Source organism: Temnothorax nylanderi, unplaced genomic scaffold (assembly GCF_030848795.1).
Source record: "Temnothorax nylanderi isolate EJ_2023f unplaced genomic scaffold, tnyl_v1.0 TNYL_tig0014_pilon, whole genome shotgun sequence".
Taxonomy (NCBI): Eukaryota; Metazoa; Arthropoda; class Insecta; order Hymenoptera; family Formicidae; genus Temnothorax; species Temnothorax nylanderi.
In genome coordinates, this window is record NW_027249076.1 from 1,665,996 (window position 1) to 1,690,522 (window position 24,527).

General features: G+C 38.3%; 1 protein-coding gene across 3 annotated transcripts in view; it reads left to right on the forward strand.

Annotated features, from left to right (window-relative positions):
- Positions 1-24,527, forward strand: part of LOC139768166 (protein madd-4-like) — a 185,037-nt gene that overhangs the window by 89,629 nt on the left and 70,881 nt on the right. For all 3 annotated transcript variants that reach the window (XM_071698095.1, XM_071698096.1, XM_071698097.1), the window contains exon 2: positions 13,389-13,508. In XM_071698095.1, coding sequence (XP_071554196.1) covers positions 13,389-13,508 — 120 coding nt within the window. The remainder of the gene's footprint in view (positions 1-13,388; positions 13,509-24,527) is intronic.

Here is a 24,527-nt window from a genome sequence, read left to right on the forward strand (position 1 = left end):
ATAATTAATTAAAAGCGCTAGCAGATGTTCCGAAGAGAACGACGTTTTATCATAACATGCTGCGAGAATAGAAGATAGAAAACTTTTAGCTTTTAAGAGGCTTTATACATGCACCATCTACGAGGATCTTGTGAAAGGTAGATTGTGGAATCTTCGAGATCGTTAAGACTTTCGACGAGGCTGTATTACGCCCGGCTGCTCTTACCGACAACTTTGCGAAAGAAGATAAAAAAGAAAAGTACAGAACAGTTGCTTCAGCTGTGAGATTCTCTATAGAGAATTTTTTATGGTCAACTGATTGCTGCACGTGGGTTACAGTTTTTTTTCCGTTACGTTGAGCTATGTCTGTACCGAACAAAACACTCAGCTTCTGAAATCCGGTTTGAAAAATAATATTAGTGTGTGTGTGTGCACTGTGTGCGCATGTGCGTGTAGAGCAGGAAAATTGAAATAATTTCGCTAACAATTCTGTACCGACATGTCGTATATTTTTATTTCTGTAACAATATTTTATTTATGCAATGCTAAAAATCTTTTATTAATTATTTGTCGACGAATATATTAAGCGGCCATTAATTTTATTGCTTCAAGCGTAACAGGGAAATTAATATTTATAATAAATTTATTTCCGCATGTTTATATATGTACTTAAATGGAAAGAAAACGCAAAATGTTTTAAAAATTTCTCTATTATTAACTAATATTTATGACAAGATTGTTATACACAATTGGTTAAAAAAGATTTCATCTTCTTGATACTGTAGAGAAAAGTAATTTTTTAAACCCATAATCAAATTGATATTGATATCTATTTTAGAGGATCTCTTTAGGTTGGTCTCACATTTCTCACACTTTTCAATCTTTTGACGATCGATATGCAATTAAAATGTTCGTTAATCTCGTAAATGTATCCGATAGTAGCTAGTATCGACAGATGTAATTACATTGTGTCGAAACAAGCGATTCAAATAAGGGTATAAAGGATTCTAACTTTTTTAAGATCGCATTTGCATTTAATATATTTGTTATATTTAAATTAATAAATCTTAAGTTTACCTACAGGAAACATTGCAAAATAATTCAAGATCCTGTTTAATTTTGTGAATTGCTTTTTAGTTTTTTAAAATAATATAAAAAAAGAAATAGAGAGAGAATAAGACTTACGTAGACTAGAAGGTTGAAATTAAATTAGTGCTGAAATCCTCAGAAATTATTAACTTTAAACTCAAAAAGCCATAATTCGTGCTCACGTTTGTATATGGATACCTTCGTTGCCGATTTATTCGAAGAGAATTATCCACAATGACGTTCACAGGTGGGCCATCTCGTATATGATGCATTCACAAATACTGCAGCACATATGTCTACATCGCTCGACGCACGTGTACATGTGTATCCGCCGGTTCCCGAAGGAGGCGTTAACGCAATCCACACAGTCCCGATCCCTCGCAAACGCGCGATACCATCGAGACGATATTCTCGAATGCAATTTCAACTATTAGTATAACTTAACACCGCTGCGAGATAGAGTATACGAAATAATGCGGCGCGACAGTAATGCGCGAGATGATACGGAACTACAATGTATAAGAAGGAAAATTTGTGGTGAAAGTTGAGAGCGCGTTACGAGTTAAGATTCGAAGATGTATAAACTTCTTATCTTTCCCAAGCGGACTTGAATAGAATATTAATTTCAGACTTAGCTATAAAGAGACATTTAATGTTGAACGTTAAAACGTGAAAAGAAGCGTCCCATCAAGGGGATCTTTTATAGAGAAAAATCGACTCCAAATTGGTCAAAGAGTCCATGGATGGAAGAAAGAGTACCCGGAGCACCCTGTATATTCTCAATGAATCACCTCTTAGTCTCAATTTCTCGTCATTCAACGTTCCCGTAGCCTCTCGCCCCGGCCCAATTAGATTGAGATCACTTCGCCAAGAATCGCGCGACTTTCTCGATGCTATATTGCGCGCGCCTCCCCGATCAAGATCGCCGGACGAGAATGGTGAATTCATTCGTGCGAATATCTCACTATTCGCGAAGTCTGTTACATGGACGGTTAACCAGGTCAAAGGGAGTCAATTGCGTGTAATCGACCTGCGCAAGGTACCAAATCATCGCTGGGGTTCGCCAGCGGGCCACGGGAAAAAGAAATGAGAAATCAGACCGAGACGGGGGAGAGAAAAGAAAAAGAGGACAGAAACCAACCGCAGCAAGTTCTAATAACGCGAGACGAGGTTGAGTAGGTGAATAGACGAGGCTGCAACCGGGGGAGGCGTGGGTCGTTGTCGTTATCATACGCTCGAATCGGAAACCAATTTGAAAGCAATACCGCGCTCATCGTCGCGGCTTATCTGATGAAGGGAGCTCGAACAAAACGCTCTTGGATCCGGCCCCGACGATTCCGGCTGGGCCTACCTGACGACTTAAGCGACTTTAACGCCTCTCGGTATTTAAATCGGTTTCTCCTCTTCGACGAGCCGTTCCGTTCCGTGACTCTCATCGCTCGCCGCCGATTCGCTCGTTAGGAGGTTGCACCATTGCTAAATCGGGATGGTGAAACTCTCGTCTGGTTTTTTTTTTTTAATTTGATCGGGAACTATTATTTATGAAAGACCCGATAAATTATCTTCCTCGGAGTAGGATTATTTTCTCCAAATAATCGAAAATGTCAGCGGTAAATTCTGATCTAAGCTTCCGGATTGCGCGATTTCGTTCGGCGTTAGGAACGCTTCGGCGAGCAACGCTCCGCGCGGGCGACCTCGTATCGAGGTTCACGAACTCCCCGGGATTCGGATGAAAAGTGACAAACGAGTGGGTTATAAATTCCGGGGTCCTCTTTTACCCGCTATATAGGTTTATTCGAGGAGGTTCTTTTCCACGTACCACGCCCTCGACTCTGCCTCCCAAGAAGTTGTAAACGAAGGAGGCAACGTCGTGCCCACGCGGTCGTACGACCCGACTTCACACCGAGAGAGCCGTCAATAAATCCGCCGAAAAACAAGGGGGATTCCGCCCTGTTGTGGCAAAGCCACAAGAAAGGGGCGATCAGCTTTAGAATTTGCCTAATTGGACAGCGAGATCCCTTTTGATCGAAAAGCAACATTCCCTCGGGAAAAAAAACATGTATTGAAAAATTTACGAGTAGCCACTGACCGCTTTTTAGATATAAAAAATTTACGATCCTTAAGTACGCCTCGGACCCTTCGCCCTACGCGGCTGCGGGACCGCAGAACTCGCTTCATTATATCCTATTATTAGTGAATCGATCCCATCAAGGGATTTCCGAGCGTCCCTTACGTGTATCCCTTACAGACACTTCCTCCACCCCCTGCGGACTTTTACTTTTTTTTTCTTCGAACCCCGAGGTAATTCAATTTGCGGGGATCCGACATGATTAAACGGAACGCTTTCCTTTCATATCCGCGGTCAATTGTGAATACGCGCGTAGACTATAGGGATGATTGAAGACCGAGGAAATATTCTTCGTGAAATGCAACCTCTCTACTCTTTTGTCATCAGCCTTTGACAGCCGTAAATAAGACAACCGTAAAAAATGCCGGCTAGTCGAGCGTAATGAGTCATTCTTATACAATCAAGGAGATTTCAGTATCTTTAAAAAAAAACTTTATAAGCTTTATATCAAGGTACCTCAATACGTTGACAAATCTGAATAAAATTTTTCATTTTTACTCTTGGCTACGAAGGGCATATTTGCAAGAATAAAGAAAAAAAAGTTTCTCGATCGTCCCTAGCGCCGACATGTTTGCGCGGAAATAGCCGACTGACAGGTTGAAGGTTTGAAAAATGCGAGCGGAGGAGCAAATCGACCAGCAAGAAGGGACGAAGACACGGTGTTAGCCAGCTGGTGAAATAATTTACCGTGGAAATCGCTTTTTTTTTTATTCTGCACGCCGCGAAAGAGAAACGTCGTCGAGGAGAGATAAAGGCAATTCGCGCACGTAAAAAAAAATAGTCGAAAGAATGGTCTGAAACTTCTAAAATCGTTGATGTTCCCGCTGAATGTCGCTGGATATCTCGAACAGATCGAACGAGTCGGAAGGATGGGATCTTATCCTGCAAAGACATTTATCAACCTCTTCCTGTGGGGACTGCTCTCCGACCATTCAGGATTATCTGTTGTTTTCATTTGAAGTTAAATTTTTAATTTAAAACTCATAAAAACTCTAATCATTAATTATATATTATTAATAGCTCTATTATTAACGGTTCTGGATTTAATTAAAAAGAAATTAATCATAATATTGATCACTTATAATTTAATCTCTCTAATCTTTTTAATTGTAAGTAACAATAAAGGCACACTTGTATTAGATGAAAAATAGTACCATTCTTATGCCATTTTATTCCCCGATAACGAAGAATTTATTATTGCATTCATCAAAGCGTACTTGCTTGCGTATATTGCTGATAAAACCCGTCCGTGTCCAATTCCATGCGTGATATATGATTGTCAAAGGCTGCAGATTCTCCGTCCTGATTTTTCATTATTACGCTTTGATACCGGACGCTTTTTCCCAGTATTTTTCAAGGAAAATCCAGTTTCCGAATTTTATTTCGATACCCGTCCTCTACGCGCACTATTATTCGTTCAACTCTTACTACTCTTCCCGCGCATAACATGCACTTCTTTGATACGCGGCAAACGAGGGTTTGCCAAACACATCGCCGTCATACGAGCGCGATACGAGCGTCGTGAACGTTAACTTCAATATCAGAGTTGTCAGACGTTTCCTCTTCCGCTTCGTACTACGGAGGAACGTCGTTACTAGTCATGCCCGCCCCCCCCCCTCTACTTTCTAACATTTTTCCATAAAGCTCGGTCGAACATAGCCACGACGGTTTCGTGTGGTACGTGCAACGGCAACTACTCGCCGTGCGCGAAATAAATTTTACATCAGCATGATTTTGAGAACATTGATCCAACATTAAACATATCGAACACGGCTTGCTTCCAATGGATCCAGACGCTGGAATTGTGCGAAGTTTGACAGTGAACTGACAGCGAGCCTCTACGATGCATTATTCACATCGATCTGCGGGTTGCCTGACTGGAAAATTTCCGGATAGTCTGATTGCGATAGTTTGAAGGCAAGCGATGCTAAGCCGCGGCGTTGAACGACGACGTTGACTATAATTCTAACTGATTGCACGTGATTATACTTACAGTTTTTCGTGGCGTTAGTAAATTTCATATTTTTCAATCACTTTATGATATTAAATGAGAAAATTAAATAAAAAGAACAAGACTAACATTTACAGAAGGTAATAAATAAAAGTTAAAATTAATAAAAATATTTACAAAGCTTGAAATATAAAAAGAAATTTAACAAATCGGGATATCGAAATTGTGGTATCGAACTTTACACCCAGTTAAATATGAAGCACAATACGAAAACGGTGTTCTTTGCAGGACAAATTGCGAATCGTATTCGCGAGAGAGGTTCAATTTTGTTTAATGAGTAGGAGGTGTTCAGATTTGTAGAGAGCCATGCGAGAAAGTTTCGCGTACCGGTCGTAGACGAGAGAAAAACAGCTCTGGGAGGTCCATAGAGATTCTATCGTCTAACTATTGGGCGGTTATATACAGCACGAACATCGAGGTAGTTTACTGTATATTATATTATGAGATTCGGTATATCTGAATTTTTAACTAAGCAAATTATTTGGAATAAAGAGTGATACGTTATATATGTCTGTAAAAATACCAGTATTCCTCTCGATTTCTTTCCCTAACAATTACATTTGCTCAAATTAAAATTTATTGAAGTTATACTTACAGCTTTTACACGTTTGAGAAATTAAAAAATTTATCAGATGTCAAAACATAGAATTTTTATGACGATCAATTTTTTTTTTACTATTTTCTGTGCATTGAATTGTGTAATTCCGTCCTGGATTTCTTAAGCATATCGACAAAACTGCTAAAAAATAAAAGCTGCTGTCAATAAAATTACTAAATACTGCGCAAAACAACGCAGTCGAGGTAAAAATACCTTCATAAATAATTCAATAAAATGTCTATAAATGTTCTTATGGGTTATGAAATCGAATGGTTTGACATATATCGAATAAAGAGCACATATAGCGCTTTAGAAATATTTTATTTAGTCACGCTTCAAAATGTATAGAATAAAACTACACATTTTTGTGCGATATTTATATATTAAATGCATTTCGCTTTACTTTTTGATCATCTCCGATCTCAATTTTGTACAAGGCGCGATTTGTTGGAGTTCCTCTAAATTCGATTTAACGAAATAGGATAAAAACACCGCATTACTGTCGTATTCTTTCATAATAAAATCTTGTCCTTTCCTCAGTTAAACGTCCATGCTACGTTTGATCCGTCCTGAACGATTTCCCGATTATATGGCATCTAAACAGACTGTCGTGCCCACAGGCCATCGAGTGCTTGACTCATGGCTTCGCCGGACTATTAGAAGCGAAGTATGATTTATGGACGCTCGTAGTCGTCGCCATAAAATCGAACTTCGTCCCAGAGCGCAGTTTACACGTAATATCGCGATTTCGATCGTGATCGTCAGCCTTATTCTCCCTTTTGGTTACCTTCTCCTTCTCCTTAGGTTAAATGTGAGTGCGGAATTCTAGACAAATCTAGATTTTACAATACTTATCAATAGTGTCTAAAAGCAGCTAGAAGCAGTCCAGAAGATTCAGCTGTCCCTACTGTAGTTATAATATAACTGATAAAGGCACGATATAGATAGATAAAAGGCAATTTGTTTGTGAGACCCTATATTTTGAAATTTAGCGCAAGTAAAATGTAGTTTTTTGCTCATTGTGTTTAAATACATATAAAGTACATGCTTTTGCGAGTATAACTCAAGAATATATATTTCGCAGAAGATACATACAAATGAGTTTTAATAATGCGTTCTATATACATGAGATACACGAGATATAATGTATCTTACGGTCTATATACATAATATACGTTCTATATATACATATACATGAGATAATTTACATCTGATAGTAATAGTAAAATCAAAGGTTTGTAATACGCGAAGATGATCGTAATATTTTATCCACTTTATCTAAAACATCGGAAAATGTTACGCATATATATTATGCATGTATAGAAAGCGACTGCATCTTACATCTCGGATGGTTTGATCGACTCGTAACCGCCACTTTTGTCGAGACTCCTGAATAATATACTGTGTTAGGGTCCCGAAGTGCTCCTTGGAACTAGCCGATATCGAAGCGCGAGCCCGCTCTTAAACAACAATCTTCTTGCGGAAAGTCTTTTCCGAAAATCTTTATAACGCGTCTTATAACGGTTTTCAAGATTGTTAGTCCACGGTAATGGACTTCCGTTAACTTAAAAGCTTCATTTTTTTTTATTAGCCAAACGTGTGTTACTCGATATTCCGTCGTTTGGGCGAATCATTATCAATAGATTGTTATAATAATTTTTGTTGCTTATAATTTTTATACCATCGATTTATATACCATTCTAAAATGTAATTAATTTACCTAGCAGTATGTAGCAGAATATTACATAAAGAAAAAAATTTTTTATAATATTATAAAAACAAACTGTACGAAACAATATAAAAATACAATTATTTTATAATAGAGATCGTAAAGTTAAAATATAAACTAGAATGACCAAGAATATTCTCTTAAGCTTTTTGGAAGTAGACAACGAAAAAGTTTGTTTTTACATTTATAATGAAACATACATACATACATATACACACGCATACCGAATCCATCCAGAAATTATCAAATAATAAAAAATATAAAAATTTCATATATGAAAATAAATGTTCGATAATATAATGCGGTAAATTTCGCGTACCATTTATTAACTATATCCTATGATTCTCGAGAAAATAGGACGTGCTATGAGGATACCGGCATATGCACCTTTTGAATATATATGCCATATGCCGGTGGAGCATTAAATCAATAGTCTATCTCAAATAAATCCGAAGGAATACATCGGCGGGAAATACGAAGGAATCGTTTTTTTACTACGTTTTGGCTGCTCCTTTCGATTCTCGCAACGATAAAAGCCTTGATTATAACAAACGGGCGCACAAATGAGCTTTATATGATTGCTTGATATATTAAGATGCATTGTGAATAAATACATTGTATGCTATCCTCGGCCGCAGGTGATTAAGGCGCTGCCTGCTCTGATCCATTTCTCATATTATATCCGAGTTGTTTTCCGACATTAAAGTTCTATACGTGATTACGTATGCTCACATATTTCTTGTTATGCAAGTCGTAACGATAAATGTGCCATACACGGTAATTGCAAACTGACGTCGTTTGTTGTAAATTCGTTTTACTGCCGTACTTAATTTTTTCATTTTTCTAGATTTAAGAAAATAAAAAAAGGAATTTTTTTGGAGTTTGCGGAATATACATGAATGTGTATAGTGATGTCCATAATAGTGCTCACATAATGATTGGATTTAATAGTTCGCGCCAAAAGGTTAATTTAATTAAAACCTAGTTTCATACGATAAATGCTTCATTATCATAATTAAAACGAAATACGATTTTAATAACATAGTATGATTTTTACAACTAAAACTGAAATAGCGGGAATAGCAGGAGAGGAAAAAATATATATAATAACAATATTTTTGCGAATAATGAAAAATGTATCCATGATTTTTAATAAAAAAAATTTATTTTTAATAACAAGAATGAAATATTTACATGAAATAGCATTGTTATGCTTCAATATGAATTTCAATTTCAGGAATTTGAAATATTTGATTCTATTTAAATATCGGAACACGTGAATACACGCGCGCTACACGCGTTACGTTCCTTCATAAATAAATGCACTGTACTCAGATTAGGTAGGCGGAGGCTCTAATCTGGAAACACGACGGTCCTTTTAGTGCAGCTTCTCAATACGCCGCCACGTGCCTTTGAAACACCTTTGTATAGTTGCGCACGGATGCGATTTCGGTCGAAAATTAATTTTATTCACACCGTGACGTAAAGTACAATCCCGTGTTCTCCTCCTGTAGGTAGAAGCACATTCCTCTTCTTTTTGTGCAGTGATGCCAAAAGGTCATGGACGGGAATAGAAATTCCTTGATAATCGGTGGACAAGGCGCTCGTGAATCCATTTTTCTCGCGTGATTTTAAGAGTTCGTTTGCGAGGAGATAAATACACCATGAAGAAACCTGAAACGTGTACTTTCCGATAAAAAAAAGCTTTATAACGTGTAATCAGAACTCGTAGATATTTCACCATTAATCAGGATTAAAAGTCGTCGTACCGAATGATCAGTTTTAATTGCGATACAATGTTGAAATGTATCTCCTGATGCTATACAATTCAACACTAATTGCCGTATCATAAATCGTGTGCGCATGTAAATTACAATGCATCGTTAAGCTGAACAGTTTACACAACAGTTATGAATACTATGTATATTACATGGCACAAGAAGCATTTGAGGAAAAATCGTGTAAAACGTGTCAAATCAATTTTTTATAATCGGATTAAATTAGATGCGTATTATGATTTCGTAGAACATTATTTTTTCAAAGGTCGATAAAATTACCAGATTGATAGAATTATAATCGATGTCAAAATTATATATTTTCAAGACGTTTTATAAATTTATTAAAATATATGATCACACCATTGCGAGTAACATATTACATTACATGATATAATCGTGTCTGATTCTGGCGATATGTTTCGATTAACTTGTTTCATCGACAGGAAATGTGCGAGAAAACTATGAAGAAATTTGTATTCTCGATGCAATGCCGTCGCATTATCGGAGACGACTCGTGCACGCTAGTTTACGGTTTCGATCCTGGAGGGGTAGCCCACGTCGAACTTTCATCGAGCGTAAGCGGGGCCAAGTTAATTACTGGAATTAATGCGGTCCGACGGCGTTAATCCGCGCGCGGCACGCGAGCCAATCAAGAGGTCAGATAAGAATTAAATGGCATCGGGCCGACGCCTCGTTAGCCGTCCCATGTCGGACATAAATTTTACGCTAAGCCCGCGGTTCACCGTTCGACCGGGGTTCACGCCGACAGAAGAGAATCTCATTTTCACGATCGCTCCACTACAAATTGGCCACGCGTTCTTGTGCACGTGTTACTTTGCGCTGTTACATGTGCAGATAGCATACAAGATGGTTATACAAGATGGTTTGCGGATTCAACGTCCACTTTTTCCGTTTTTGAACATGTACAGGAAAATGAGTGAACCAAGTTCTAACGATGCAATCAGCGGTGTTTCTTTGATTCATCTTTATGTTTTCATTAATTTCTAAGATCGATTTAATCTAATATATGTATATATGTAAATACACATGAGCTAGTTTATTTTTAGAACTTTTTAAATCTATTCTTAATACAATAATTTAATATTCGCAAAAATGCTTTCCTAGAACTTAAAGGCATATTAATCACATTAATAATTTTGGTATTTTGAATTAGAAAAACATTTAGGTACTTTTTGCAAGTTCTATATTCTAGAAGAATTCATATACATATATTGAATAAGTACAAATAAGCACCGTTAAATGTAAATTATATCAGTCGTTAGGTATATCAATTACTGTGAATTCGATCGTCGTGATTAATCCGTTCGACCGCCTTACTCCTGATCACTATAATTTTCTCGCTGTCGAGGCCACAAGAGAGACGTTGATTGCAGAGGAGTATAGGTGGTCGGCTGAAGATCGATAATTATGATTTTCCTAAGTGATAGTTAATGACATCTTATAGTTTTAAAATATAGTTTTTTATTATATAACAGTTATACACACAACATTGCGAAACTGATAATTACGTCTAAACATTTATTCGGTGTCAATCATTAATAATACTATATGTTTTTGTTTTTATTAAATATACAAATTTTTATTAGTTAATAATTAACATAATATTATTGTCTACTGATTTTACTGGCTTTTACCATTACTAAAATAAATCCGAACTGAAAAAGTTCAACCCTTTGTAGGAAAATTTTGCTGTCGACTGCGAAGTTATATTTGAATGTTGAAATATTCAAACGTAAAAAGTAGAACGTTTTATAAAAATAAAATGACTAAAAGTGTGTACGTGCGTGTGCGTGTAGATGAATAAAAGGAGGATCAATTCCATATCCTTTCTTCTCGAATGTACTAGAAAATAATAAATATGTACAATTTAAGAGTCAGAAAGCAGAAAGATACGAAAATATAATGAACGACTTAACTCGTCATCTAACGATATTGATACGATGTTATTACGATAAGTTTACGATTTATGACTACTTTTCATTTGTTTCATTATTTTAAACAGAACTGTTTTAATAACAGCCTGAAAAACATTATACGTTTCCGAATAAAAGAGCCCATAACGGATTACGTCTGAGTACGCGTCTTTGTGTTAATTCCGAATCTGTACGAGTTCATTTTCTAGGGACGCCGAGACGCCAACCGTTTACCTTTAATTATAGGGCGGCACAGGCCTCTAAATTTATCGCTAATAACGTTGCAGCGGACGTTAAGCTCCATCGTCGACGGATCTTTACGGGTATGCGCCGTACGTATGTCACGCGCCGACGTTAAACGAATGCGCGGCGGCGCGAATATATTCGTTCGCGGGACGTGTGCGAACGGTCAAATATACACATCGGTTGATTACTCCGGCGATCCTTTCTCGCGCGCGCGGAGCCTTTTAATGAAACATGCGGGAAGAGAAAGTTGGCGTAACCATAAAATATATCAACGCGCTCTCATCATGCTGGAATCTCTTTGTGTGAGTCACGAAAGGGCCGAGTATCCTAAATATGAGCAACATGACGTTCTTGACATTCAATGCATCTCGAAGCAACGAGAAAAGGGAGATAGTGGTAGATGTACTTGGCACATAAATATTCCCCTAACAATTACAAAAATTGTCGATCGTTGTGGATCTCAATATTGGCCTTAAAAAATAATTGTTAAGATTAGTATTCTTTTACATTAAAATTTATATTAAATAAAAAGAATTTGTGGACTACTTTAAGATTGTTACGAATAATCTCGGTCTTTTAATCGGTTGTGTTTTTGTTAAATTTGTACGTTTTATCTCTCTTCGAGCGATTCTTGTTGAATTGTGGTCCGATGCCGTCGGAACCCAACGAGATTGAATCGTTATACGCTTTGCGAGCCCTCATGACTAATGCCGCTTCCGCGGCAGACAGCCGATTGTTTCAACAAAAATGTATTATGCACCGGCAGCGGCGGAGACCCCTCCCGTCGTAAAATATGAATTCCTCCGGTTGGAAAATTTCGCCGGAACGAGCGCTACGTGCGGCTGGTAAAGGGCGGGTCATTGGGACGCGCGAGTGCACGGTGGCTTGTTACAAAAGTTCCTCCTTGTACCGTAATACCAGAAAGTGGATATCCGTTTTCGGGCGGAACTCGGGCCACAATTAAATTGCTTCTTCTTGCGCGCACTCTTTTGTCTCTGCGACGACCGACCGACCAGATTTACTTTGCCGTACCTCGCCACGGCGAATCGGCTCGCGGAAACGGATGGCGTCTTTCGACGATGGCTATACGGAGAGAGTGCAACCGCGCGTTTCTGCCGCTGCAGCTTCCGCACGAGTACACGAACGGTCCGAACGGCGTCCCAATTCTTTGATATTATCGTGCTTGTATATCGCGCATTATATTATATGTCACTCTTTTCTCCCTCTTTCTGTCTTTTTTTTGCGATGAGAATACACATTGCTTCTTTATACGGTTTACAATCGGGGGGGGGGGGAATACTGCTTTACAGCGATTACTTTGAAGAAGTCACTTAACCTCTAAGATAGCCTATTCAGAGACCGTTTCGACGGAATCTTTGAAAGGGTTCTATCAGAAAACGATCCCGTGATTGGTGATACGCTCGTTGCGCTTCCGCGTTATCCGCTCCATGAGATACCAGCCTTACAATCTAATAAATGAAACGAGATAATATACATAGCAGTTTGTAGTGGTTTCGTAATAATTGAATACTATACATTTATACTTCTCATCTCTCCGACATTTCAACATGTGTCGTTCTCCAACGCGTTGTTAATTCGGCTTCCTGATCTCGTATATTATTCGAGACCATGACGACATGAAACCTGAAACCGCAGAACTTTTTACCCCTTCGGCAATTCTCGACATTTATTTTCTACGGATACAAGACTCCCCCTCATTGTTATCTATTGTAAGAGCGAAAGCGCCATATCTCAGAGCAGGAACAAATCGCCATGTTTTGTGCCATTATTGGTCATTAAATATGAAATCATATAATATAGAAATCATAATAAGTATTTATCTAAAACTTGAAATAATTTTAAAAATTTACCTGATCTTTGATAACTCTATTACAGATATGCCTGCTGGGCCTCGTCGTGAGCGACAACAGTACCATCGGCGATCATTCGATCACAGAGGACACTTCCGAGATCAGCAATATCGGCAACAATCTCGCGGTCGACGCCGTAGATCAGGTAAAACGGTTTCTCCTCACCTTCACTTTTTACCAATCGCAATTGCCTCGCTCCGCGTGACGTATGCGGTCGGATTTTCGAAACCGGTTCAGAAGGTAATCCTTCGTTTCCTATTGGATCGGAAACTTGAAGAATCGCGGTCATGGTTCACACAGGAGCGGTGAAAAGGGCAAAGTGGCACGCCGCACGCTCGATCCCGCGACTCGAGAATAACGTGTTCTTACTGTAGTGTACAAGTGCCAACCGCACGTAGGACAGGCGACGCGAAATTCACGTAGGAATGAGGGATAGAAAGAGAATGGAGAAAGAGAGCCGTGGGGAAAATGTCACCGAAAGCTCCGGCAAGAATAAACATCTTTATTCACGTCGGTCGCTCGACGGAAATGGGTCGCAGAAATCGGACAACTGTGTTGTCGCGTTTTCGCAAAGCGTGCTTTTACCTAGCCTCTAGGTAACTCGCCGAAGAGTTTTATACGGTGCCTCTCCCAGTTCCGTGAAGAATGTTTTAAGTATTTACTATCCTCCGGGACCTCCGAACGTCACCGGATCCTTTCTGATGTCCTCCTGTGATATTTTTCTCTGGACTGCATTTAAATACCGATCGAAAACGCGCGGGGAATGCGCTTCCCGTTGTTTCCGTTGTAAGTTACTGCTTATTACGCATGACGTGACATCCGGGTCGCGTGTGAATACTGTGGCGAGAGACTTTCCGGCGAAATTTATGACCACAACTCGCGAGACTTACCCGTTACGGTCAAACGTCTCGTTCTTCAGAATTTAACGCTCTATATAGCATCGAAAATTCCTTCCGCCAAATTTAATCCCTTTCGCAGGAGTGACAAATACTTGCAGTCAGTGAATATCCGAGGATCAGCATCCACGATTGAACATTTAACATATAAAATTTATTTTCTATTTAATTGAAAAGAAGCCAAAATATGAATTACTGAGAATTTTAAATTTTGTGCTGTAAATTCTTAGATCTGCGAATAATTTTCTACTTTGCATAAATTTTTACAGTAGAGAAAGTAAAAGTTTGTATAAATTTTTCACGCCTAGATATATGAAGACATACGGCAAAGTTACATTTTTCTGAGAAATTACGAAAAAGATTTATACACCGGAGAATTAACAAAGTTAAAACATTACCTCGACAGAAAAATCATGAAATTTTTGTAACATTCTCATTCAGAAACTTTGTGCACCAGAAGTTTCGCTGTTTTATTATTAAGAGAAGTATAATGAAATTACCGCAGAACAGATTTCCCGCACTGTGTTTTAATCCCCGGTAATCTTTGTTGTCATTTCACTTATTAGGACGTATCTACAGAAATGTAGACAGAGTGTAATGAAAATCGCTCACTTAATATTAAAGTCGAAAAATTGCTCTCGGCCGGTTTTGCTACATCCCTTGGCATTGGAATGATTAATGGGTCACGCTTTTCTGGCTCCGGACTGTTCAATTAGCGCGGATCACACGTGACTCCTATAATTGGTCGCTTGTCGTGGATTCTGCTAATAGTTAAATAGGATTTCATCCAGCTAAGCAGTAAATTTTCAACGTATCCGCGCTCAGATTGATTCAAAAAGTACATCACAGTTGTTCGATTTCCGCACATGAAATCGTCGCGCTTTCACGTCTGCACTTTTATATATGTATATCTTTATCGCTGCCATGATAGCAAAACCGTGGGATATCGGAATAATATTAGCTGACCATATATTAGCTGACTGTCTCGACTCTAATAAAATGCTTGTCGTAAATTTCGAACAAATGGAAAATATCAAACTGTCAATTATCGACAAGAAAGAGAGAAAGAAATCTATACGCTTCCGTAAATATATCTGTAGAAGCAATTATTTATCGTGTAATTGAGTTCTCTTATACGTAAAATCTAAAATTTAATACAAAATTTAATTTAAAATATTGATTAGAGAGAAACGATGGGGCTTTTGCAGCCGCATGCTATATACGTATTAACTTCAAATGTAAACGTACTCGGTGTACGCCGGGCGAATTCTGGTCGAAACTCCTGGCGCTGTCGCGACCTCGCTCTTTTTCCCAGCGGAAGAAATAAGATTTTACCTTTCTTAAGTAGCCCGAGAGAGTGGAAGAGAAAACATTATTGGCGCACTTCTCGACCGCAGTAACGTACGGTAAGAATAGCGTGGCGCGTAGCATCGAGCTCCTTCCCCGCTAGAAATCCAACCCATTCGGTGGATACGCTTAGGCGACGTTAGAGCCGTGCTTGCATGGATGCACTCGCGCCGTTTTCCGACATTAAATCACTTCTACACGCGATTATACGCGCGCTGTATACGGCTGTAGCCGGCGCGGGCGCGAGTCTGGCGGAACTGCAAAGTACATGTAAATTGCCTAACGCACTTCGTAAATTCCGCTGTCTTGCGGAGTAATCGCAATCTTCCCGGAAAGCCGGGAAGGATAACGCGAAACAGGAAAGTATCTCGCTGAATCTCGTCGCGCGGGCCTCGAGGTAAAAGAGAAATATCTTTCATCTCTACGTTACGCATTACACACCGTTGTAGAACTCACAACGTTCTCGAACTTTACGTACGAACCGTTACTTTAAAGTTCGAAGCGATTTTCGAACGAGCTGTTACGCGCTACGTTTGTAATGATTCTTCGAGGCTTTCCTGCGCGAGAAGACTCGAATGGTTACGTTCGAGTAACTTTATCACCAACGGTTGTTACGGGTAAAAAATTCTCTTTCGCGATCACTGGTGATATCGCAAGATATTAGGACTTTCGGGAAACTTTTTGATACGGAATCAAAGTTCCACATCGCCGCGCGAGAAGCCATTATAGAAACCCGTAGTATAATTAATGCATCAATATCGAATTTCTTTTACCATATATATGAATGATAGAAAGGGGAAAAAGCGTACTCTTGAAAACTTTATCCGAATTGTATAAAAAATATTTAAGGGATATAACATTTTTCAATATCAGTTAATCGATCTCGATTTTAAGTTGCGAGACTAAAGTTCCGAAATATTTCCGTCGTTGCGACGAAAGATATCAATTTACCGAAAAGGAATCTTCATTAGTGCGCTTCCGTAAAACAGTCTCTTACTTCCACGTGCTTCTGGCATTTTAGCGGCGCGCAGGAAGCGACTACTCGACTGAACGATTAAACCGACAAATTTCGCGCAGCCCATAATTCACACCTTGGAAGGAGACTGTGCCGCACAAGTTCGTAAAATACAGTCGCGTGCTCGACAGAAAAATATGTGATCAGTTTTACGGCACGATCGCGCTGGCGCCGCGACGCCGGAATACCTGAGACAGGCTTCCCACGTGAAAACCGTCGCTTTCCTTCCGTATGTCATTCTATTCTCGACAACCGGAAGCCGCCTGTCGCGTGTAAAACTTGCAAAACTACCAGAGGCTCCTCGTTATCGCGACTTCCCGAATAGTTTCGCGCACACTTGCCGAAGCGCTCTAAATAAGCTGAGAGCCACTGATCGCGCACGTACGACGATGTCGATTCTGTCCTATCTCATTTTTATCTTCATTCCGATAGATTTTTTTTTTTCCTCTCGCAGGCTCAAACCGCGTCTTACGGTTACGGAGATTGAGGGATGATCGGACAAACTAATGGCTGGTTTGAATGAAAAGGGATCTACAGGAGAATCGCTTTCTCCTAGCAAAGTGCGTTGCACGTTGCGAAATTGAGTAGCTTAAGATAAATGATTATGGATCGGCTCTTATAAAGGTGCCATTTCGACGAAAGTACTACAACGTAATAAGTGATGGTAATGAACACATCGTGATTATGTAATCATGTCGAACAAAAGGTTTTTTCGCGCCATTGTAAAATTCGTACGCAAATACTTATTTCCGTTATTGGACGAATTAAGCTTAAGAAGTCTTGAAGAGATAATATAATTTTTTAGTTCTTAATTGGAGTCTATTCTTTACAAGATCTTACAATAAGACATTGAGAGAAAGAGCTATTGTTTACTTGAAAGCTATTATTCGAGCAAATTACCATATTTTTTGTTGCCAAATATTTCCAGTAATCCAGAAGCAAAATACAACTTTACCTTGTACGCGCTTTCGCGTACAAGTTCATTCAATTAATATCAAATATTCAGCTGATAACGATAACTCTATACTTTTGTGAGATATTCACGATAACCGAAGTTGCAGCGGATAAGGAAAATAAGGTCATATTCCGTACAGGAAGTTGTACACGATGCATATATCGTGTGTACTTCCACGGGATATTTCACTGTTTCTCGGTGATTGCATTGCGGCAGCGAACATAAAACTAACTTTGCGAATACGCCGCCGCGGCGATATAAGGCGGATTTGAAAAGCGAATTAGGATGTCGCGGCAGTATCGAAATATCGTTTGTTTTCGACGTATATTTTCAGGAGTTCCTCCGCGAATACCTCGCGAATACCCGATGAAATGCGTGTCCCACGAAGTTTTGCCGAATACGGAAAATTTGGTAGTAACGTAGAAGATCCCCTCCTTCTCCTAATGCAATTCTCGCGAAACGCAGCTTACGCAGCTTCGAAATTGCGAGTGCCTGTAAACTGAATTACCTCGCGCGGGGATGGTGATGGCATCGATTAAAGACGTTCATGCGACCGATTGGTTAATTTATTTAGGCCATCGTTATTTAAATTATATTCACGCACGATTCCGACGTTGTTGAAATTGACGAGCGTGGAATTGATCCCACATTATAAATTTAAAAAAAATTCCAGAGGTTTCGTCGACCATTTGCTGATTAATTTAGATGAATGTAGAAAAAAAAAAGAGAACTCGCATTGGAGCCCGTAGCAAACAGCGACTTTCCAAGAAGTATTTTCTCGTCTCTCAAGGCGCACGAAGTTCATTGTGCGCGGTAGACAACCATTCAGTCTGTACCCGAAACCCGTGCCAACCCTTTATCTTCTAAGGAGTATAGTCGAGCTTTTATAAGAAAATGCAGCGGGATAACCCACGGAACGTGCCTGCCCGCACATACGAGCGTTGACCTACGGACTTTATGAATTCTTCTTTACGCGCGGCTTGAAATGCAACAGTCCCGAGGGCGCAGGTGCGATTTGAATCGAGAAATCTTTCATAGAATACGTTTTAAATAAAACATTAATCGAAAAGCGTATATTTCTACACAGCTTTATTTTCGCGGGTGATTAAAAATGGCAAATTGAAAATAGATTGCAATTGATAAATTTTGTAGCCATTTTCCAAGGTAGACAATTTTGTACGAGTAATTGGTTGAAAAAACCCACTTTAATTTAAAATAAAAATTTGTATATCTCTATTATATCTAGTTTTCGAATGGAGAGCAGACATCCCGAACATGGGGCATGCATGCACGTTATTTACGATTGTTATTGTAAAACGTTATATACATTGTCAAGATATTTACGTAAAAATATATTATACGTAAATATAAATTTATATATAATAATCTTGATCTATAATAATTACTTTCTACCATAAGAAGATCATTTGAAAGTGCATCATGAATCACTGAAACGATAATTACATCACTCCCCGCTGATTAAATTTTCTCAAACATATTAATAATTAATACGGTTTGCTCGATTATCACAAAACAGCGTATCTACATGTAATTGACTGCTAATAAATTATTTTTATTTTTTATAGCACTATATTGTGAATTGCCCCCAGTTATTCTCTTATATTTGTGATCCACTTTTGAAGAGATATGAATAACTTGTTGCTATCAAATTAATTAATTTGTCTCGTGCAAATTTAAACGTAGATTATTAGCAATTTTTCTGGCTAACGTTTTACGCAATTTAATTATCCTGATATTCCATAAAGTCTTCGTAATAGTCCCATGTCATGTCATAAAAGTCTTCGTAATAATCCCATGTTATAAAGTCTTCGTAATACTGTCATAATAATTTTGTCATTTATTTATACTGATAATACATTGCTATATGAGAGAAGGGGGAATAACATAACATTTTTTTAACGTACCAAAAGTGATACAATTAATTTTTAACTTAAAATAATATTGAAATTTTTGTAACAAATATTTTTGTATACGTTTCTTTGTGAACAAAAGAACTGAGTAAATGTAGATATAAAACTATTTACGTAAAATACATTATGACACAAAACGTATATTGCTTGACGACAAAAAACCAACAAGGGCTTCGTAACGCGAAGCGATCGCTTTTAATGCTTGGCCGTGCGTGCCGTTACAATGAGCATCCAAATCTCTTTCTTCGTGCTATCGCACAGAACGTCGCCGCTCATATACCCTTCTAGTGGTACTCGCAAAGTATGAACAGGGTAGAAAACTGTCGACGGGGCACTCGCGACTTTACTACGCTTTAACAGCCTAATTGCATTTAACGGGTGTTCGGTTTCGAAGGTATTTTATCATGGTTACACACGTTACGGTGCGACTTAACACGGACTGTCCCCGAAACCGTCGTACTTAACGACGCACGTTTGCAGAGGCGAACTTGAGAAGGTATGGCTTACAATCACCGTAACTGATACTAATGACATTTCGAGCAGATCGTGTACTTAAGGCACGATTTCCCAGCATACATCCACAAAATGCTGCTCGATGAAATATGAAATATTCATGTAGGAATATACGAGTTTGTAATATCGCAGAAAGCAAGTTTCTTGAAGTTTTGTGCATTAACTGGATGAAAATACTGATCTGAAGATATAAACTGTTTTGTATCCATTTTAACATAGACAATTATTGTAGTGATTGTTAAAAATTAATTAGAGATCAAATCTTCAATTTGTTTTCGTTTTGTCTGTTATAAATTTCTCATAAATTTATATCCAATTTAAAAGCTCTCATGTTTTAGATAATATTTTTTTCTCACTGTTAAAGGCGATAGAAGACACGCATAAAGATAAAAATGTCTATACTGAAACTTAACAATCGAATCATGACCTTTGAATAACATTAAAGCGGCGTTTCTGTCGCAAGATACGTGACAAGATCGCTCAGCATATTACGTATCTACGAAACGCCAAGAGACATTAAAGAAGATAAACAGGCGAGAACTTGGCCTCATTCATAATTCATGCCGCTAATTTCTCAAGGTGGCGTGCAGTCCGCGTTATTGCATTATCCGGAAAATCCTTGAATAATTCTCATCCGACGAACTCGCGGCGCGAACTTTCGCCCGGTTACCGCTTTATCCGTCATCGCCCTGTAAAGCCGTTGTACCGTCGTTCCAATTGCAACTGCGCGAATGCACGACCGTTTTGCGTTCCATCTCGAGTTAGATCCTAGTCAATTAAATTAAATTATTTTTTATAACCAAAATGTTCTTACTGGTTTATTAGTTTTTTAACTCAACGGATAGAAATGGGAATAGAATTTGATAACACCATGACATCAGCTACCGAAACGTTTAAAAATCATTTCAACCTAAATTCACGAAGAAAAAAAAGTTGGGAAAATAGTACAAATAAAAATAATTGTACAAGTTTATTTCGCTAAAATGGTCGTTGATGACATTTATACATGAAAATGTTAGAGTTTTATTTTTAGTTTATTTTTAATGTCACATTTTATACATTTGACAAAACATTTTTGCATTTTGATATAGTGTTTTTCTCTTTTGAGCTCTTTTTGTCCAGATATCTAAGATTCATAAAAGATTACGTAAGCCATATTGTGCCTAAACAATGCCTAAACGGATGGAAAGGCTAACAACGATATCCCATGATTAGTCTGAAAATTTTCACCTATGACACCCAATCGGTTAATGATATTTCGACGCCGCGGCGGCGGTTATTGCGAGCTACATCCGCAATCTAATAATTTCGTGAATCATACGGTGGTCACGCCGTGAACGGAATAATTGAAATTCCGCTCCAGATACTCGTATCAATTGGATGCGCATTTGTTAATTTAACGCCACTCGCAGCGCCGAATCCACACTGCCGATATCCGTTTTCCTTGTATTTACCGGTGAGCGAGTTCTGTCTAAGGTCTGAATAAATATTTCCCGCTTTGCAATCTAGTCAATATCCGTTAATCGAAGACCGATACCATTATCTGTTCTCACGCAGAATTGATTGCGATACTAGACAAACAAAAGCGTTGTTGCTTTACAGAGGATTTTGTCTCTACATAGACGGGGGTACATACATCCCCGCATTTACAACCGTTGTAATATTCATGCAGATGTTTTAATGTGGATTACATTGTTTATTGCCAAGCTGCTTTAATACTCGACAACGAGTTCCGTTCCGTTTACGCACATATTTGATTAAAGTTAACGCAAAATGGTCGAGACTTGTTTAATAGAATTATTCGTTGAAATTCTGAAAGAGAGAGAGAGAGAGAGGGAGAGTGGAGAGAAGAGATGAGAGAGAGATTTCATGCAGCTTCTACTATTAAATTATATAATAAAAGGTTTTTTTTACCTTTAACAGGAAATGGCGTAGCGTAAAAACTGTTTTTACGAAAAATATACTGAATGTACATTTTGATATAGGGACAAACCTCTAAGGCAACTCTTTCCGAGCTTTTCCAATAAAATTACAATTCTCTTCCGTTACAATAGAATATATTATGCACCCGGTTAATTTGCAGTTATTAACTTATTGCAAATGTTGTTTAATAACTCATCTTATGCTACATGAACTCAGCAATTTTTTAAATACAATGAACGTAAAATTATTATATAATTATGAATATTAGATATGTTATGAAATATTTTTGTGGCTGAAAGAACCATCACTAATTGTAGCATGTAGCATGTAAATCACACGTGACTTCAAACACTTTTACAAGAATAATGCTTACTTATGAGAAATAGCAATCTATACTTTTTTGCATAACTCCTTAAGCAATTATTTATCAAAACAACCTTACGAAAAATTCAATTTCCGTTGTTTCTAATTATCCTGCAATTTCTTAGTCAACTGGATAATCACGAGCCGGCATTCCCCCGGGTTGTTCGTAACGGGTTAGAAATCGGAGTACTTTGTTTCGCACGGTGCAATATAGCCGCTCGCAGGTCGACTTGCGCAATAACAAAGCCTCGGCCATAAGTCGCGCGGGACGTAATCGCGCGAGGATCGTTGTGTCTTATAAAACTTTTGCAATTTTGAGGGAGGTGTGACTGACGTGTAATAACCTCCGTGCTGCCGTCGGCGATGGCTTCGGACATGATTTCCGGCCCCGACCGTCGGTCGCCGCCACCGCGGATTTCATAACCCCGCGATATCGATTCGCGAAGCTTCGTTCACAAATTAACTCGAAGTGGAATCCGTTTTTTTTTTCTCACATCCGTGAACGCGAATCCGCGGGTATGGACAAGTTAAATTAGCCATTTTGCCATTTTTCTTTCTCTTCCGCTCCGCCGTTTCAAGCAAACGTCGTTTCACTTGATGCGAAAATTACGACAGCACGCGAAAATAATATTTAGCCATTCACGTATTAAATTGGATACAAGGTTGTAATTAGAAAGAGATCAAATTTATGAACAACATGTCGAAAGGATGTAAAATACTTTCAAAAATAATAGTAGGATCGACTCGCAATGAAATTATATTTAATTTATTAAAAATGCAAGTTATATATATAATATGAATATATAATATGTAAACTTTATGAAATTGTACATAAATGCTTAGTTTGAAAATTTGAAGTTAATATTGATCCGCATATAGTATTAGCCTGCGTAAATATAACGAGGTACTATAGTACTTAATTGATTCGATTTCTCAAACTTGTAAGATAGATATCAACGATTTTACCTTAGATTCTACTTGAGAATAAATATTTAATATTATTCCTGCTTATAACGCGTACTTTTCTTTTTGTCGATATTACGAGCGAGCTCTCCATGCCTGGACGAATCTAGGACACGCAGGAATAGAAAAGTTCATTATGTTTCGTTTGGGCCGCGCTAATGAATTTCCGGGAAATTAAACCTGCGCTTTTACCTAACGTGGTAGACGTTTTGATATTTATCATGGGCACGCCGCGAAACTCGCTTAGCCATTTTAACAGCCGCGGTAATGACGCGAAAATGTATCGAAACGGTGATTGCATTTCGTGCAGAGCTTTGGTATCGCATCACAGTCTCAGCCATTGAAGTACTATTAATTCCGAGGTGCAATACCCAGTTTCCCATCGCACACAGCATAGATAAATATGAAATAGCGTGCATACGAAAACATATATGCTTTAGTAGGTTTTAGGGAATTGCGGCTACAATTTTTCGAAATTTCAAATCAGTTTACTATTAATAATCACTTCGTACGTACTTGCGCCGATATCGATTATTAATATTACGTTAAAAGTGGAACGTTAACTTTTTTCGCATTGCGCTCTCGTTGATTCGTATATTTATATTTCAATTTTTTATTTCCGAAAGTTTATACGAAAATGAAATAGAAATATCGGCTGAAACAAAAGAGCCTACGTATAGACCAGACCAAAAGCATATATCTAACCACGTTGCACAATTAAATAGTTATCGATTATGCAAACACGAATTATAATTAAATGATCACATCGACATTACTGATCTAATTAGTGACGTGTACGAGCCTCGTAAGTATAATGTGAATGTAATGGACGAACTTTACGCTCGGGAATTATAATGGCCGTAAAAAGTTGAAGAAAAAAAAGCGATTAAATTAAAATTCTGGAATATCACAGTGTGTCTCAGCCGACAAGGCGAATGCTTTTCTACTTGAATTCAATTTCGGACGAAGTTATTTTTCCGACTGCGTTGACTTTTATGACTTCTCTCCCCCGTAACATTGTTAATTCTTTGATCTCGGGAGATTATCGGATGACAAAGTTAATGAAACCCGAACCGAAATCACACAGGTAGAACAAAAACGCGGGAGGCCGCGAATAATCATAAATATATAGAATAATTCCATCTCCCCGTTATCGGAGGATATTAGAAACCCCGACTCGCGAGCGCCAACGATCTCCCTCTCGGTTTTATCGTCCCATAAAGCGATTCGCCCGGGGAATCATTCTGTATTTAACGTA